The 19,368-nt window shown below is 40.9% G+C and overlaps 1 protein-coding gene across 10 annotated transcripts in view; it reads left to right on the top strand.

Moving 5' to 3' along the window:
* CACNA2D3 (calcium voltage-gated channel auxiliary subunit alpha2delta 3) overlaps positions 1–19,368 on the top strand; it is a 752,236-nt gene that overhangs the window by 669,519 nt on the left and 63,349 nt on the right. For all 10 annotated transcript variants that reach the window (XM_045024490.1, XM_045024489.1, XM_045024494.1 and 7 more), the window contains exons 27-28: positions 10,989–11,050; positions 12,439–12,483. In XM_045024490.1, the coding sequence (XP_044880425.1) occupies positions 10,989–11,050; positions 12,439–12,483 (107 nt within the window). The remainder of the gene's footprint in view (positions 1–10,988; positions 11,051–12,438; positions 12,484–19,368) is intronic.

Raw genomic sequence — 19,368 nt, 5'->3', positions numbered from 1 at the left:
GTCTTTGGAGTTCCCCAGCCAGAACAACTGACCCCACCACTAATTGCAAAAATCTTCTAGGAGGAGGGGCTGCAGCTTCAAGGTTCACTTAGAGCATTGTACAGAACTTCAGCTCTCCACTATCGCCACTCACGACCATTAACTCATTTATACCTGGCATCTCCATAGCTCCAACAAGGGAGCTGTCTTGTGACATCTTGGTCTTTAGCAAACTATGCGTGAGCACCCTACCAAGCTGTCGGGGCATCATTAATTATATTTGCAACCTTAGATGTGTGTGCAATGTTGCCAAATGTTTGTGTCTATAACAGTTTAATCAAGGTATCAATAATAGTGGAACAATTTTTAATACCATTGAGAACCCAAAAACATTTTAACCAGAAACTATTTCAATATGTGTGTATGCATCTGCATGTAATTTAATATTTACAAAAATATTTTTATTTTAAGTTTGTTTATAGGTTAACGTTAGGTTATTTTATGGACAGAATAAGCACTGATAGCGACTCCATAGTTCAGGTTGAGGCAGGAGTGTGTGTGCATACAGATACAATATTGATTTGATATTCAGATATGTTCTAGACATAGATATAAATATAGATATGGGAGTATATACTTTCCTCTTATAAAAGAAATACATTTGGGGACCTACACCAGGTTGATAGTGTCCCTTCAATTATGAATCAGTGTCGTTTAACATTATCTCATTTTATCAAGAAAGAAGCCACAAACAAACAAGCAAACATTACACTTTTTAACTGAAAGAAGCAAATAGGAATAAACATGAAACAACTTGGAAACAATGGCACGATCCTGTATAGTCTAGGTAGCTTCCTGGCTTGGTTTGGATCTGGCATACTTCAACATGGTGAAGCAATGTTTTATAATATTCCTTAAACTCTGAACATGGCAACGGACCAATTGATTGTATATATTAGTTTAACTCTAGGAGATTCTCATTATAATGTGCAGATGCAGCTCATACATAAGGTGCTTTTTGCAGACAAAGAGCTACTTCCCCTTCTTTGCCCGCTGCTTTCGTTATTAACCTGTCCTGTGTAATTGTGACCTCTCCAGTGGAATAATGTCAGTGCTGACACTTGTAATTAAAACGCTGCATTTAAAAAAATCTTCATGTTGGAGAAGCCATCAGAAAATATATTAAAAATCTGCACTGAATACAGAAAATAGCACATTTTGGAAGACATTGTTTACCAATATCTCTGACACTCTGTCCAAATTCATAAATGATACTTTTTTATTCTTACAGGGAAAGGTATTGTATTGTGCTCTAAGAAAGGTGCATACAAGTACTTCAGACAGGAAAGGAGTAAATAGTTTGGTACAATCATTGGCCATTTTTCTTTTTTTTATCATTCAGTAATTATAAATGTAACAATTAATAGTATATCAGTGCTAACTCATAATTTTTAATACTTCCTTAGGTAAGGAAAGAAGGATGGGTAAGGAATTTGTTGCTTAAAAATTATTGGAATTAAGAGACTTTTGGGTGTACGATCTTCTTTAAGTCCTCATTACAGGATATGTCAAATACATGTTTTGGGGTGAATTTAGCACTTGTGAAAAGTGTTAGACTTTCAGTTCTGGAGATGGAAGTACTCCTTTAATCTACAATGCAGACACACTGTAGGCAGTTACAGAACATGCTGCTTCACAATATGCCTCAGAAATCATCTCTGGTGTGAGGAGGTTGTCCAGTCTCTATGGCTATTTGGTCCTTGGCTAATCTGAAAACCCAGGGTACTTAAGAGAACATCTTTGAACCTAATCTGAGATAGTTCATGTTGTAGCCTGTGAAATGAGGTGCTATTTCCTTGTTTGCAGAGACAGTAGCATAATTACAGTATTCTGGAATAGTTCACGTTTATACACTAGTGATTTAGGAAGATTATAAAGGAGAGAATTGTAGTAGTCAAGAGAGAAATGGTAAAATCATGGCTAAGGGCCATCAGAAACAAGGGTTTAGTAAGAATGACGGGCAGGCTTATAGGAAAGGGAAAGGAGGGTGGAAAACTAAGTTCTGGTTAAGATACGACTCCAATATTTCTGACTTTGGAGTAGCGTTAAATTTAATTTAAAGTAATTGTTAGCAGAGGAAGAGAGATGAGGGCCTGAACATCAATATAAAACTACCCTAACATTCTGTGAATCTTCTAAACTCCAGATTAGGCCAGGAGTGCTGGAACCATTTTTATAGTGGCAGTGCAAGAGTCATTGACCCAAACTATAAACTGTATATAATGGAAACCACTTTAAGCTGGGGGTGCGCCAGCACCCCCAGCACCCTAGTTCCAGAACCTATGGATTAGACAACTAAACTACTCCTCAGTCTGTCGTAAAAGTTGTTTGTTAAATACAAAGAACCTGGCATGAAAAGATCACTCATCATGGGCTGTATTGTATCCTCTGTGGAAAGAGGGGAGACAGGTCCTGGATATTCCACAACATTCACTTTCTAATGGTATCTTCAGGGGAGGAGAGTCAGGAGTAGAGCAAGGGACATGGGCCTCCACATTTGTTGAACCCAGGCTGCTGTGTGGAACTCTGCTTCCATCTCTACTGGTCCCAGAGCCTCCATGTGAGTGGCTGGCTCTTCCATGATGTTTTGTGGACAGTCTCTGACCCTTCCATTAGATGCTGTCCCTCACAGCTTCACAGTAGAATTGTAGAGGATGCTCTGTGGGAGTCAGTGCAGCTTTAACTTCAAAGTACCATTCACTCCCATTTGGATAGCCCAGAGAGTGAAGATGATTTTTGGCCTTGCCACTTTTGACCCAAGCTCCCCCTCAAAAAATCTACAGAACCCCAGCCTGGCGTGTAGAAGGCGTTATGATGCTGCCACTTTTCCCCTCTCATAGAACTGCCCAGTCTGGCTGCCCTCACTTGTTTTACAGGAGGAGGCAGGCCCTATATTTTCAGTGTGGGAATTCCTGTAATTTCAGCATGCACCAGTGCATAAAGAAGAGGTTATTTGCTGATGAAAGGGTTACAGAGCTACAACATTTTCCTTATCTGGCTAAAAATTTGCTTTTTGTGTTTGCTGACCATGTTTTCAAACATAGGTTTTACCCATATAGTGTGAGAAATGCTGGTCCATTGTGAGGGGTTATTTGTTTTCTCTCTGTCTTTCTAGATACATATGTCCCTCATCACTGTAGTATTTGAACACCTCCCCATCAATAATGTATTTTATCCTCACAGCACCCTTGTGAGATAGGGAAGTTGTATCCCCAGATGGGAAACGGAGGCACAGGGCAGATGAATTGACTTGTCCATGGTTACACAGGAAGTCTGTGGCTGAACCAGGAATTGAACCAAGTCTTGAAGTGTCAGTACAGTGTCTTATCAACCAAACCATTCTGTAATATATCTATTTTATAAGATTATTAGCCGTCGCAATTTTTCACACTTGCTATCTGGTCACCGTATATCTATGTTTTGAAACTTAAAAGCAGCGTGGAGTTCCAATATAACTGAAAAAGGAGAGGAACCAAAGGGCTACAAAGGTAATATTATAAACCAAAGGGCTTTCTGGTGATATTATAAATCATCCACCCTCACCTTTCAGTAGAATTATTCCCTCAGTGATCCCCTTAACCCATCTATTATTTAAATATAATGTACCTGTACTGGCAAATGTACACACGCAAGTGAATCCATTAGTAAATGAAGTGAAGCAAAATTTTTCATACAATTGCATTGCAAATGGCCAGTAACTAAGTATTTGGACTGAGCAGCCTAAATGAGTCCTGAGTGATTAATCACGTTTAGTATTTTGCATTTTGATCCTTTAAACAAGCACATTAGCCCTTATGTTCTCATATTTGGGCTTTAAAATTTCTGACTAGATTATGATGCACAGTTGAAAAGGCAGAATAGCAACTGCCTTCTTGAAACTGAGTTTTAAACTGTAGGTCCCTACCATCTGTTATTTCATAGCCTGTGCACTGAGGCTATCAAATGTTTGGATTATATAAATTCAGCACCGTATTGCTGTGCTGAAACTCAGACTTCGTATTTGTGGGACACTGGAGGATGGCCTCATCACTCACAAGTGGTAATGAGAGTAACTCACTTCAGGTGAAAAATTTTCCATGTAACTTTCTGGGTCTGATTTGCTGAGTCCTCCACCTTGTGCAACGTAAGTGTAAAATGCTTCTAGACAAGAGTGGTAGTAAATAAGTACACAAGATACAGAGCAATGATTAATTGGGCCCCCTATGCTCCTGTAATGTGCTGCACAACATCGATTTGTGCAAACTAGCAATGTAGATTTGCTCGACTGGCATAAATTACAGTAAACTATACCACTGCAAGCCCTGTTTTACACCAGTGCAGCAAAACTACACTAGGGATTTGCCTGGTCCAGTACAAATATTCACAATATGGACATGCCTTGAGTTTCAAACTACCCCTTCACTTTTAACTTCACTTGTTATTGTAACTGATGATGCCATTAATCTCTTTTAATGCTGTACTCTGTCAAATGAATCACATAGAGAAGTATTCAGCCTTCAACATCTGGAGAGTCACTTCATCACTGAACAGAGCCATCCAGGCATGGCCTGTGATACCAGCGTTTGTGTCGGGACACAGCGCCATCACATTAACACAATACTGTAGCAGGACGGCATCACATAATGTCATCAATGTGGCACTTATATCTCTGCATTCTTCTCTATTCCAGCCTATGTGGTGTTTTGGGGCCACAAAACAATGTTCAGATGGGCAGGGCCGCCCAGAGGATTCAGGGGGCCTGGGGTCTTCAGCGAATTGCTGCCGAAGACCCAGCACTTCGGCAGCAGGTCCCGGGGCGGAAGGACCCGCCGCTGCAGGTCTTCAGGGCACTTCGGCGGCGGATCCCGGAGTGGAAGGACCCCCCGCTGCTGAATTGCCACCGAAGACCCGGAGCAGAAGAACCTCCGGGGCCCTGGGCCCCGCGAGAGTTTTCTGGAGCCCCCAGAGCAAGTGAAGGAACCCCGCTCCAGGGGCCCCAAAAAACTCTCATGGGGGCCCCTGTGGGGCCTGGGGCAAATTGCCCCACTTGCCCCCCCCCCCGAGCGGCCCTGCAGTTGGGCTCCTAAGAATTCGTAGCCAAAGCCACCTTTGCTTAGTGGCTAACAGATTATGTTCTTTACTTTTCTCAAGTAGCATATAATTCACATAGGTTGGAGAGGAGTGTAATGAACCCCACAGGGAGTGCTACCCAATGTGGCTTCTTTAGCTCCAGCTATCTTTTAATTGTGCACTTAGTACAGAAGGAAAAGCAGGACTCAATCTCATCTCTCCTATTATTCAGCTGTTTCAGTGCTATAGCCACAGCTGACACCATGGTGTACCCTCAGTAGCATTTCATTTGAGAACATTGACCTGACCTGAGGAACAGTTGCTACTCCCCTAGTACAGGTTTTCTTGATTTGTTTGAAGAGATTGCTATGAGGGGAAACTCACAGCAGTGGATTAGTTTTTATCTTGTCTTGATTTTACCCTTTTCTCATATTTTGAAGACTAAGACTCAACTTTGTTATCGATAAGCAGACAATAATAGTGTGAGGTGGGACTGCACCATGAGATACATGGGCTGAAATATCACGGTCAGTGCCCAGCTATACATCTCCTAAATGTCGAGTCTCCTAGCTTTCTGAAGACCTAGCCAGCGGTCAATATCTAGATGCAGAGCAGCTGGCTAAGACTGAATCCTGGCAAGATCGTAGAGATATTAGCAGAAGAGGTTATTTCCTTTTTAATATGCCCTTTTATAATATGCCCCACTATTGAAGGCCTCTGCCCGTAGATTGTTCGATAAGCCCTTTTGGACTCCTCAGTGCCCAAATAGTCATGATAGCAGAAAGTGCCAACTTCATCTGTGTCTGGCCAGAAGATTGTGTCTCCACATATTGGACACACACCTAGCTAAGGTGATTCATACATTCTTGACCTCCAGACTTGATCATTGCAATTCATTATATCTGGAGAGGAAACCAGATGCCCTGAAAATTCTCCCAATGATTAAAAAGTAGGGTAGCCTGTCTGCGTAGCAACGCAGGTCACTGTGAACACATCACACTAGAGTTGTATACTGGAAAGACTAGTTCAAGGTTTCTCCCCTGACATTCAAAGCCCTCCATGGGACAGGCCATGGCTGCTTAAGAGATTTATTTTGATACGATCTCCCACAGTATACTTGCTGGCAAGTTAAAGAAGTATGGGCTGGATGAATGGACTGTAAGGTGGATAGAAAGCTGGCTAGATCATCGGGCTCAACAGGTAGTGATCAATGGCTCCATGTCTAGTTGGCAGCTGGTATCAAGCAGAGTGTCCCAAGGGTCGGTCCTGGGGCTGGATTTGTTCAATATCTTCATTAATGATTTGGAGGATGGCGTGGACTGCACCCTCAGCAAGTTTGCAGATGACACTAAACTGGGAGGAGTGGTAGATACACTGGAAGGTAGGGATAGGATACAAAGGGACCTAGACAAATTAGAGGAATGGGCCAAAAGAAATCTGATGAGGTTCAACAAGGACAAGTGCAGAGTCCTACACTTAGGACGGAAGAATCCCATGCACTTCTACAGACTAGGGACCGAGTGGCTAGGCAGCAGTTCTGCAGAAAAGGACCTAGGGCTTACGGTGGACGAGAAGCTGGATATGAGTCAACAATGTGCCCTTGTTGTCAAGAAGGCTAATGGCATTTTGGGCTGTATAAGTAGGGGCATTTCCAGCAGATTGCGGGACGTGATCATTCCCCTCTATTCAACATTGGTGAGGCCTCATCTGGAGTACTGTGTTCAGCTTTGGGCCCCACACTACAAGAAGGATGTGGAAAAATTGGAAAGAGTCAAGCGGAGGGCAACAAAAATGATTAGGAGGCTGAAGCACATGACTTATGCGGAGAGGCTGAGGGAACTGGGATTGTTTAGTCTGCAAAAGAGAAGAATGAGGGGGGATTTGATAGCTGCTTTCAACTACCTGAAATGGGGTTCCAAAGAGGATGGATCTAGACTGTTCTCAGTGGTACCAGATGACAGAACAAGGAGTAATGTCTCAAGTTGCAGTGGGGGAGGTTTAGGTTGGATATTAGGAAAAAACTTTTTCACTAGGAGGGTGGTGAAGCACTGGAATGGGTTACCTAGGGAGGTGGTAGAATCTCCTTCCTTAGAGGTTTTTAAGGTCAGGCTTGACAAATCCCTGGCTGGGATGATTTAGTTGGTCCTGCTTTGAGCAGGGGGTTGGACTAGATGACCTCCCAAGGTTCCTTCCAACCCTGATATTCTGTGATTCTATGATTCTTCTCCCTCCCTGACTATGACCTCCCTTTAATGCTACATTGCACTGGAACAATGAAACTGCCAACCATTAGGGGGAGTGTGGAAGACAGAGCTTTCATAGGAGCTATGGAACTCACTCTCACAAGATAAAAGGATGACCATGGACCTTGCCCCTTTCAGAGCTGAGGTCTCAATCCAGCAAAAGAGCAGCCATTGAATTCAGCAGAACAACTCACATGCTTAAAGTTAAGCATGTGATTAAGTGCGTTCCTGGATCAGAGCCTAAATACAAGAAAGTCATTTCTTCAACTTATCTGATATCAACGTTCTAAAACATCAGAAAATGATCTTAAAAATATATTGGGGCATTTATACCTAGTACCTAGAAAAGCGACATTTATTTAAAAGAAATTTTGATTCTTGTAAACCATTTTAATGTAATTGTAATAAACATATAAGAGCAATTCATAATATACCATAATATTGTTCCCCTGTGATAACATTTTACAAACGCCCAAGTTCCATAGTAAACCTTTGTAGACAAGTGTTAAATACACAGCCTATATCCTTGCTTAAATCAAAGATTAATTTATACTGAACATATCCTAATGCTCGGTATAAATTACTTACCACATGAGAGAGAATTTGAAACTGTAGTGAGATAATTATGAATAGCTCATCTGTAAAACATTTCATGTGCACATTTTAATGAACTGCACAATGTAATGTTGGAGTAAAAAGACAATTGAAATCCTGGGACTAATTTCTGCAAAACTTAGAGCATGCTCTCTTTATGAAGATGAGAGAAGGCAGGCAGCTGCAGTTTTATTTTTGTTGGTGTCAGCTCTGTGAATTTCAATGTATTCTTGGACAGACTGGGGGGGGGGGGGAAGCAGACAGAAATGCTGGGCCTGCTCTCACTCATGTAAAACTCCCATGATTTTCAGTGGGAGTTTCACTTGTGTGAAGACTGCAGGGTTGGGCTTTACCAACTCTGCCGGTGTTCTTCTATCCTTTTTTAAACACTGTTCAGATCATTTAGCTATTTGGCTATTAGTAGGGCTGCAACATTCATCTCTAAGGTACAGTATTATTTAAGAAAGTAAAACTGAAATGTAACATATTTTAGTCTGCGCTAGTTGAGGTCGTAGGATGTCCAAAGTGGCAAAGTTTTAAATATCACGCCTAACAGATTACATACTTCCCTTGTGAAGTATTCCCGCAAGGAAAGCTTTGTAATCCTTCTTATACTTGTTTTTAAATAACAAAGTGCTACATGATATATTTCTATGGTGAAAGACAAGAAGAGAAAACACAGCTCCCATTAACACTTTATGGTGAAAGCAGCAACAGGAGTTTTCTTTGAAGAGAGTATATCCTAATATGACATTTTAATCCTATCCTTTTTTATTGTTTATATGCTGGTTTGTGCAATGTCATTAGGAAGTCTACATAGTGTTTTATATGCTTTTTGAGTGAATAACTCCTTAGCATTCATTTTTCCTGACATGCAGTGCTTTGAACAGTCACCTGTATGTAAAGTATAATAAATGGCAATTACGAATGTTTCCTATATTTCAGATTATAATTATTTGACTGAACTCATGTTCAGAAGAATTAACAATGCTTGTGAATGGAATAATAATTTTATTTTCAACCCCTGATGTAATACTAAAGCATTTTTGCAGGCTTCATATGAGGAATATATATATTCCCTATGTTTTTCAAGAGCACTGAGACAAGCACAGGATTTTTTTTTTTGGTCAGATTATTTTATGCTCTAAGAACAATCAAATATACGTGAAAAAGATTTTAGAACCAATACATATTTCTGGGCTATACACAGACCTTTAACCTTTCAGAACTTCATAATGAAATATTTGAGCCCCAAGCTACTTTACATTTAAATCTGCATTCTTTTAAGAAAGGCAGCATTGTTATCTAATGGTTAGAGCAAGCATCTTGGAGTCAGGAGACCTATGTTCTATCCTGAATTCTGCCACTGACTGTGTGAATTCTCTCATTCATCTTACTTGTCTCATTTTTCCCATCAGTAAAATGAGGGTATTCTTAACCACTTTTGTGAAGTGCTTTGAGATCCTTTGATGAAAGGTGCTCTTTAATAACTTTTAAATAGGCTATTAAATTTATTACTAAATATAAAGGACTCAGGACCAGATTTTCAAAGGTATTTAGGCACCTAAAGAAGCAGTTTTGTGCCTAATGGGACATTGTAGAAGTGCTGATCTCCCTGAGAGCACCATTGAGTATCGCATGTGAAGCACAGCAGGGATAAAACTTTTTCTACACCAATACAATATGAAAATGTTTCTCTGTTGTTAATTTTACATCCCATTGTAGCAGTATATTTTGAGTTTCTTATCATACATTTTTATATTTGGTAATACAGTATGAAATGTGCTCATGATTTCATCTTCAGCGTATTTGTGAAAACAAATACCAATTGTCAGTCTGAATAAGATATTATGGAAGAATGGAAATATGATTAAAAGCAGTCCATAACATAGGTCTTAGAGAAAAAAATGAATGAATGAAGTTTCCTTAGAGTTTCCAAAACAATTTGGAGATTATTTTTTTCAATAATGAATGACAGTGAAGTTACTGGAATCCCTGTCTGGTCACCAAGGCTCCAAGAACTGAAGCTCCTATGGAGGACCAGCAGGAAGATCTGTCCAGGGAAATTTTATATTGGATTTGAGGCTACAGCATGCCCAGTGAGGTGCCAGTTCATTCTTGCATTGGCCCTTGTGCATCGGCCAGACTAGCATAAAGGAGCCATAGGGAAGACACCACCAGTACAAAGGGGTACACTTGCATAGAAGAGAAGCAGAAGGGGCCAGATCTCAGGGCAGATCTGCCTCTCTGCAGTGACCAACAGGAGCAATTGAAGTAGGCGTGCAACGTAAGGCATCTCTAAATCTTTCTGTCCTGTAATTTCTGCCATTTTCTTCAAAATTGTAACTTTTAACTAAAGAAGATATTAATAATATATTTCCAAAAGCATATAAGCTTTTCATTATAATGTTTTAGTAAACCATTTTTAAATTGTTCGTAACTTGTTACCATTGGTAACCTCATCAGGAGTCTTGAAACCCTTTAACCAACAATATTTTAAATTAGACACACTCATTTTACCTCATTCCTTTTGCTCCACTTTGGGCTTACTTTCACAAAATTGACACAAATATCTATAGATAGCCTTTCTGCCACCTTTCGCTCACTTTGGACAACTTAAGACTTCAGCCCACAGCAGGGTTCCGCTGTAGTGTAGAATTCCACAGCAGTTAAATTTTACTTATCCTCCTTGCCTGTCAGTAGTGAATAGGTACGTTTTTTTTCCAGCATACAACAGAATTGGATTATTGAGATATGGGATCAATCTAGAAAAAAAGAATTGCCATAGCTTTGGTGCTCGCTTTTCAGTTTCTTTATTTTAACTGTAAAGGGCATACAATTTTAATAACTCCTGATTTGAGTTCCTACTATGTTGTGTCCTCAGTATCTTGATTTCTTGAGCAAAAGATAAATCTGGTTTAATATGTGACCATGTGGATCTCTTAAATTTAACCACTGGGGTATTTTTTCCAAGTAGGTTTAACCAGCATTTTCCCTATGAATCATTTGAAATAACCATGTAAAATATTTTAATGCCTTGATTTTATTTATAATTTGTACCAGCTGTCGGTATCCAGATGAAACTTGAATTTTTCCAGCGGAAGTTTTGGACTGCCAGTAGACAGGTATGTTCCTTTTAGATACTACATATGCAGATGAGACCATAGCAACTCTCTTACTGTACAGGTGGTGATGTTCTGGATCTATTTAGCCAAGGCAGTTCTAGATTTCCTATGAATGTTTGTAAGCTATTCTAATGTACTTTTCAGTTCATTGTAACACAAAAGGGTGATCATGAGTCTAAACACATGGGACTGATTCAGCACTCATTGTCATGAATGGAGAGGCTCCCCAAATCCAGCCTCCCAAGTATAACCTACAGATCCATAAACAATTATCCTAAGGGTACATTAAATTAAAAAATACAACAAAGACATGAAAAATAGGAATGACCTTGTCAGTATTCAAGTATCTTTTGGGTTGATCAGCGCATTTTGATAACAGTAAGAATAAATATACTTAATACAAACCTGATTTCACTCAAAATTTTTGTATATGGTTTCAAATGACCTTTTTTTTCCAGTTTCTTCCAATGCATTGCTATTACTGTGCTGTCCCATCATGCCCATGTAGGGAATTAAGGCAGGGGTAGGGCATGTAACCATGAGTTACAGTTCAGTGTGGGGAGCAGCTTCAGTGGGACTGCTACACCCATTCCACTGCAGGTGGGCTAGGAATGGATGGAGCTTTGAGTCCACTGTCCCTAAAATTTACCAGCTAGCACAGTTGGTGCAGGGGGAGAAGTAAGCTGTGTCAGGTAAAGGGCTGGCACAGATTAAGCCCCTCCTGGAGGAAAGAGGAAACCAAGGACCAGATATTGTGACTGTGTCACAATTTGGTTCCTGATCTCTCTTGGGTGGTACAGTTATGTCCCTTTTTCAGGTCTTATGGTATATCTGCTCTCTAGCTTTAAGTGACCTGAAGTAATGATCTAGCGACTAACTATATTCAGTGAATCATTTTTGTCTAGTTTGTTTTTAATAAATAAACTGTGTATAAAATGTGCATTTATTTAACAAAATAATCTCTTCCAGCTTTAAAAGGATCAAGAGATTACATGACCAATTTGAGAATACATTGAGATTGTACTATTTCTGAGAATAATCATCTCTAAAGTATTCTGTGAAATATGGGCTCAGTCTTACAATCCTGACTCACACACAATACCCCTACTGAAGTCCCAATGGAGTCTTGCCTATGTAGGGCCCTGTATCATTATAGAGTAGGCAGCAAAGACTGGAATAAGCAAATGAAATTGGCACAGCATGAATTAACCCCCTTGATGCAGGACTAAATTAATGTAATATAGTCCTACTTTTGTGGTCTTTTCTAGATTATCTACTGTTCTTGATTAAATTTGTACTTATCATTTTTAAAATATCAGTTCAGACAACCACAAGAATAAAAAATAAAAAATGGTGCAAAATATATATCCTATTGGTGTCCCCTGCAGTGTCCGTCTCTTGATGGAAGATGTTCTATAAGCTGTGATGATGAAGTAAGTATTTTATAGACTTTTTCTCATTTTATATCTCCATTTAGTTTTTAGTATGGCAACTTCATCTGAGGTAAGGCAGTGCACTTTCTGAAGTCAGTTTGGAAATGGTAAGAAGCTGTTCAGGGATTCTATACCCCTGTACTGTTCATCTTAAAACACAGATGTGTCCCTGATACATACCATAGAATAAGAAGTTAATGGGGCTTTCATTAAAGGAACATTTTTACATAATAAATAACTACTCCTTGTTATCTGAAGATTACCCACTTGATATAATTTCCAGTTTTAATACGTAAAAATATTCATTGGAAAGATTCATTAAGCACAAAGCTACACTGGACTGTTTGTCTGTTAGCATAATCCAAGAAACTTTATGTCTATGTTTTGTATATCACCAATCTCAGTCATAGTGCTTGTCCCAGGTTGGCTGGCCCCTTTAAGGGGGAGCAGGGCAAATGAACCTGTGACGGGTCTGCTGACCCCAATTAGGTTTAAAATTGGACACCTGGGACTCGAGAGAGAAAATTGGGGAGGGGGAGTGCTAACGTGTGGGAAGAAGCAACAGGAAGTTCCCTGGGAGGGGAGGCAGTGAGAACCTGCTAGGGAAAGAGGGCATCCAAAGAAAAGCCCTTGAGTGGCGGTGCTCAGTGAACAGAACATAGAAGATACATTTCCGTCCTTCCTGCAGGAAATGGGGGGGGAGGAATCCTTGGGAACTGTAGCTCAGGGTGGGCTGAGTTTTTGTTACCTTTTGCCTAAGTTTGAAAAACAAAACTTCTGGAAAGAGACTTTGCATGTGGCAGTGGATCATTTGTGAGCTGGGGAGAAGGTCAGTTTATTACAGGACTGTATAAATAAACAACAATAATAGTTAAAGTAAGTATTGCACAATATTTCCTGTGGTATAAAATTAAGTTGGGGCTTCACCGGGAACAGTCAATTCAAACCTCATTCTCTCTCTCCCCCCCCCCCCAAGAATAGTGTAAGTTATCCAAAAAGGGCCATCAGGTGTGTTTGAACAGTGTTTGAAACATATGCAAGTATTAAGATGGACATTCTATTCAGGCTTGTGAAAAAATATTTTCATTTTTACTAGACTTTTCTTTAAATTAATTTGCAAACAGTTTACAATGTCTGACAATTCTGGCAAGCCCATTTCTGGGATTGTACCCAGCATTCCCAACATAGTTTGACATTCAAAACATTTTGAGCAGATGTTTTATTGAAAAAAAACAGCCAAGACCCAGGTATAGTATTACCACTTTTTAAATGTGTGGCGGTTCCACAGGGGATCAAAAACACAGAAAACATTCTGGAAACAGAATTTAAAATCCCAACATTGTAAGAATGGAGCATGGCAACTTCTTCAACATATCAAATTAGTAACTCATTACAGCAAACTACAATGCATTTCCAAGGACTAAATAATAGAGCTGACTGGAAAATGACAATTCAATTTCATGGCAGCTGTCATGGTTTCTGCATTTAGTTTTGTTCTGCATTGGATTGAAACCAAAACCTTTGGAATGTTTTTGGGAAAAAAACGGAATTGTGTTGAAAAGTCCATTTTCAGATCAAAACCTGAGCTTTTCAATGCAGGAGAGTGCATGTCTTGGTGGGTAGGGCACTGACTTGGGATGTGGGAGTCCCAGCATCAAGTGTCTGATTCAGAATATAGGTTTTTTTATCCCATTCTGAAGCAGGCAGAGTAGGGATGAACCTGGGTCTCCCACATTCCAGGGCAGTGCCTGAACCACCAGGCTGCAGAGTGTAACAGAGAGTCTCTCCCATCCTCCACCTTTACACCTGACAACTTCATTGGAGCCAATACGTCTCTGCAAAACATTTTAACGTTGACTAGACAACAGAATTTGATGAAATTTCATTTTGTTGAAAATGTTCCAACTAGCTCCATTAAATAGCGAATTCACTAGATGACAGAGGCTTAAGCGACAGCACTAAAGAAAAATAAGTATTAGCAGTCAGCCAAATCTCTGAAGTTAATCTGTGTTTCCCTCCCATTCAATAGCTGCTAATACAAGCAGTCTCTACTATTACTCTGACAGTCAACTGTGGAAAGGCCAGTGATTATCCTGTGCCCTGGCAATGTGGATGGCCTCTAATGTGCCTTTTCTGTCTCTCTCTTTAGAGACCTACGTCTCCTTCCTTTGAAGCTTGCAGCCTCTTTTTTATTTTTTAACCTTTCTTCTTTTCAACTACCAATTTAAAAATACACCCCCCCCCCCAGAATCCTTGATTTCCATCCAGCCATTTCCATCCTCTTTCGTACCTCCATTTCCATGCTGTCATTTGCATATCAGTCCATTTTAATTAGGGTTTGGTGAGCTCACAGCCTCTTCCCCTAAAATGTGATCAAAACATAAGCTCTGTAGAATTGTTAATTTCATGTTCCCCAGTCTTGCTCCACTAAAGTTGGTTTTGTGCCTGCCTGCTGTGGACTTAATGGACAAGCTTTACCTTGGAGCCCCTCCAACAGCCTTCAAATACTCGTATCAATGGGTTCCCAGTTATATCCAACCAGCTTGCTGAGCTGAGTATAACCTCAGGCAATCTGGGTAGGGTTAGAGTGCTATGTGGAATCTCCTTACCATTTAGCTCAAGCCGTCAGCCAGGGGAAAATCCAGACTGGGTGGAGGTGATTCCCTTCCTTGTGGCTGTCCTAGTGACTGAATAGTAATGGACATATTTTCTTATATAAAGCAGCTATGATGACATGTAACTTTTTTGTCAAATCAAGTCTTTTAATATATCACAAAATATGCCATCAGTTGCTATACTGGAAAAAGGAAACAGATTTATTAAAAAAAAAACCCAACCAAACATTTCCCTTCTTACATCCTGTCACATGTCAAAAGTCACAAACAGTCTCAATGCCCCTTACAGTGCTGCTCTCAATGGCAGGCAGACATCTGGTAAAGTTTTTACTTATTGGTGAGCAGCAGCTAAAACCCAGCTAATAGGGGAGACGTTTTATGGCAAACCAGTTGCTCAGTGGGCATAAGCTGAACAAATTGGTGAGTTTTGAACCTTGCTTTTAATGGCATTGAATAGTGGTGACATGCCACTCATGCAATTAAACAGAAATGTCAATTTCTTTGAGAGTGGGGGGAGGGACTATGAATTTGTTAATCTGTTATTTTCATGAGTGTGTTGGCATGGGGTGTGTTTTAATCCATATTACGTTCCATGATAATATAATTGTACACTGGAGCTGTGCAAAATATTCAGACCTTGAACCCACTCCAGAGTAATCTAGTTTTAGGTGCAAGATCAGATGCATTCTCAGACTTCAGCCTGCATTCTTGCTAAATTTATTCTGGACGTCGTGCCTACTCCCATTTACATGCCCAAGGACTGTCTGCATATGGGATTTTACCCTTGAAGTCTGAAGTTCATTGAACTTGAGCCTTCAAGCAAACCTGAAGTATATGGTTCACACCTGGTTATTGTTGTGAATCAACCCCTACAGGGTTCACATGAGCCTACTGTGTCCGAATAATATTATCTCCTGAACTAATCTCATGCTTAAGAATTTCATGCTTATGCGCTGGACACGTAAATGTCTCCAACTGTCCTTTGCCAATGCTTTTTTTAAATTTACATAATCTTTCCTGGATTTCTTGCTATATGGAGAAGTCTATTTTTATTTATGGCAAGTAAAAGATGAGTGAATGCACTCCTGCATGTGCTGCATTATGCCCCATGGAGTATTTAGATGAGCCCAGGAAATGAACAAAATCCCAGATATAAACCCTCTCACCACACAGATCCATTTCTCAATTTGTGGCTTGTGCCTCTCTCTATTAGTGTTATTAGCACACAGGAAGAATGGGCTAGTGGTTAGGGCATTAGCCTGAACCTCAGGAGACCTGGGTCTAATTTCCTGTTCCTCCACAAACTTTGTGTGACCTTGCACAAGTCACTTAGGTCCAGACACACAAAGGTGCTTAGGCACATAAATCCCACTTGACACACACATTTGCGGGATTGGTAAATAATGAAGAGGACAGGTCACTGATACAGAGTGATTTGGATCTCTTGATAAGAAGGATGCAAGCAAACAATATGCATTTTAATACAACTAAATGTAAATGCATACATCTAGGAACAAAGAATGTAGGCCATATTTACCGGATGGGGAAGTCTATCCTGGGAACCAAAGACACTGAAAAGATGGGGGGTCTTGGTGGATAAGCAGCTGAACACCTAATCCGAGTGAGTACTCCACTAAAGCAATCCTGGGATGCATATACAAGGAAATCTTGAGTATTAGCAGAGAGGTTATTTTATATCTATATTGTGGGTACTGGTGCAGCCCGGGCCGGAATCTGGGGCCCAGTCCTGATGCCCACAATACAAGAAGGATGCTGATAAGTCAACGAGGGTTCATAGAAGAGCCATGAGAATAATTAGAGGATTAGAGAACATTTCTTACAATGATAGACTCAGGGAGCTCATCTATTTAACGAAGGGAAGATTAAGAATGATTTTATTAGAGTCTATAAGTATCAACATGAAGAACAAATACTTAATAATAGGCTCTTCAGTCTAGCAGAGAAAAGTATAACACAATCCAATAGCTGGAAATTGAAGCGAGACAAATTCAGACTGGAAATAAGACGTACATTTTTAATGGTGAGAGTAATTAATCCTTGGAAAAATTTACCAAAGGTTGTAGTGGATTCTCCATCACTGACAATTTTTAAATCAAGATTGGATATTTTTCTAATAGATTTGTTCTAGGAATTATTTCGGGGAAGCGCTATGACCTGTTATACAGAAGGTCCGATTAGATCACAGTGGTCCCTTCTTGCCTGGGAATCTATGAATTAGGCCACTCATCACCTTCTAAAACCTGAGCAATGCTAACAAGTGGCTATGGCTATGAGAAACACAATATGGCTTCTCAGTCTGGAATCCAGGCATTTTGTTTCCATCTGCAGGTTGCTTGACTGAGAAAGAACAGCGAATGAAGCCAAACTTTGTCTTGTTCAGTGTGACTGTTTTTATTTGTTTCTGTGCTTTGGACAACCACTCTCTATGCAACTGTTTGTGTGGCTGCTAAAAACTACAGTTGATCCGGCCACTCCATTGAAATGGATGGATGTCATTTGAGCTGGATATAGCGGCAAAATGAGGATACACGTGGACGGATTTTAAGCGGAAGACCACAACTTTTATTAAGTTAAACATAAGGGAGGGGAGCTACCTACCCATCACCAATTACTCCCCTATACCAGGTATTTAAGTGGTTCCAGTGTAGGGGATTACAGGGCTCCTATCATTTAACCCATAACTCAGGGTAGACTCTCCTCAACCTATCCCAAGAATCAGCTCGCTGTGAGTCCTACCACCTCCACCTCCTGTGAGGAGGAAGAGGATGCAGAAGGGTGGGAATTCAGCCCACAAGGGCCACAAGGTCTCACCCTATCCCATGAGCCCAGGGCCCATCAGCAAAATCCCAGGTCTTTTACCTCTGAGAACTGTTCATTTTATCCTTTTAACCACATTGGAAACCGGCCACAGGGGACATTAGCGACTAACTTGGTCATACCTCTCCCAGGTGACAGTGCTTGGTATCACAGCTCCTGTCCCATCCCATTCCCTCATATTCCATAGCCATATGTCACTGCCTCCATGTGACAAAGGTAATCATCATCCCTGAAAAATTAAGGCTCATTGTAACAGATGACCCTATGCAGTACCACCAACCCCCTTGTCTCCAAGGGTAACCTGGTGACCTCCCAATTCACTTTCTTCCTAGCCTTGTCCACTTTGGGTGGAATTGGAGCACCTCACCAACCTGCCTCACAAGCACTAGTGATCATATCAACCCAACCTCCAGCTATGATTGCCTAATAAAGCCAACAACCCTCTGCATTCTATCCCTTCAATCAATTCCTGTGCAGCCCCTGAGATCATTCTCCTCAAGGAGAATAACCAAAACACGAAGCAGGGCCATGTTGTTTGTCAATGACCCAATGCCTCTGCAGGCTTCTTTTGCTGAAACACTGAATGCAAATGGTTTCAGCCCTGAAACCCAGCTGAAATCTATCTGCTGTCCTGGCTGCTTTCGGGTGAGTCCATTGCTTTGTAGATTGTCTGCTAGTCCAAATATTGGGTATGTTTTGGATACCCACTATCTTCCTCTGCATTCTGACTGCTTCTACTGCTGCATCAGTGAGTAACGCTGCTGCAATGGAGCCACAAGAGGCTCAACACGGCTTGTGTTCCAGGTTAAATCCCTGGAGCTGGGAGATGTAGGCCAATCAGCAGCTCTGCACCCTAACTGGCCAATGGATGGCAAAGATTTCAAGCAGGGGAGGAGCTAATCAATGTCCTTCATCAAGTGTCTCCTTCTCTTGCTGTTGGGGCTGTTTCTCTTCATCACCAGCCAAATCAACTTCCCCCACCCCCGGAGGTGCGTGGGTGACATGTTGATTCACCCCTGTATGCATCAGGGCTGAATGTGCATTCTCTGTGCTGCTACCCTCCCTTGATGGTTGCACCAGTGGAGAGTAGCTTTAGGGTAGAATTTTTTAAAGTGTTCCATGTTGGCCTAATTTAACTTCCAGTCTCATCCTTTTACTCGCACTTGCAGCCATCCACGAGTTGCAGCAACTTAACAACTCCCGACCTCCCAAACAGGCCATCAGCTAGACCCATAGCATCTGCCAGGCTGGTTTCCCATCCTAGTTGTGGGTGAATAGGGTGGGGCTTCTGAAACAGAGCAGCAAAAGGCTCCGCATGAGCTCCAGTTCCAGCATCAAAGCAACACCCTGTATCTGTGTTGTGGATGAGCAAAACTGCTTGGAGTAATAAGCTCACCAAACCTTTGCCCATTTGTTAGAAACAAACTGGAAA

This window comes from Mauremys mutica, chromosome 7 (genome assembly GCF_020497125.1).
Source record: "Mauremys mutica isolate MM-2020 ecotype Southern chromosome 7, ASM2049712v1, whole genome shotgun sequence".
Taxonomy (NCBI): domain Eukaryota; kingdom Metazoa; phylum Chordata; order Testudines; family Geoemydidae; genus Mauremys; species Mauremys mutica.
Note: the sequence above shows the minus strand (reverse complement) of the source record. Positions and strands in the feature narration are given on the sequence as shown.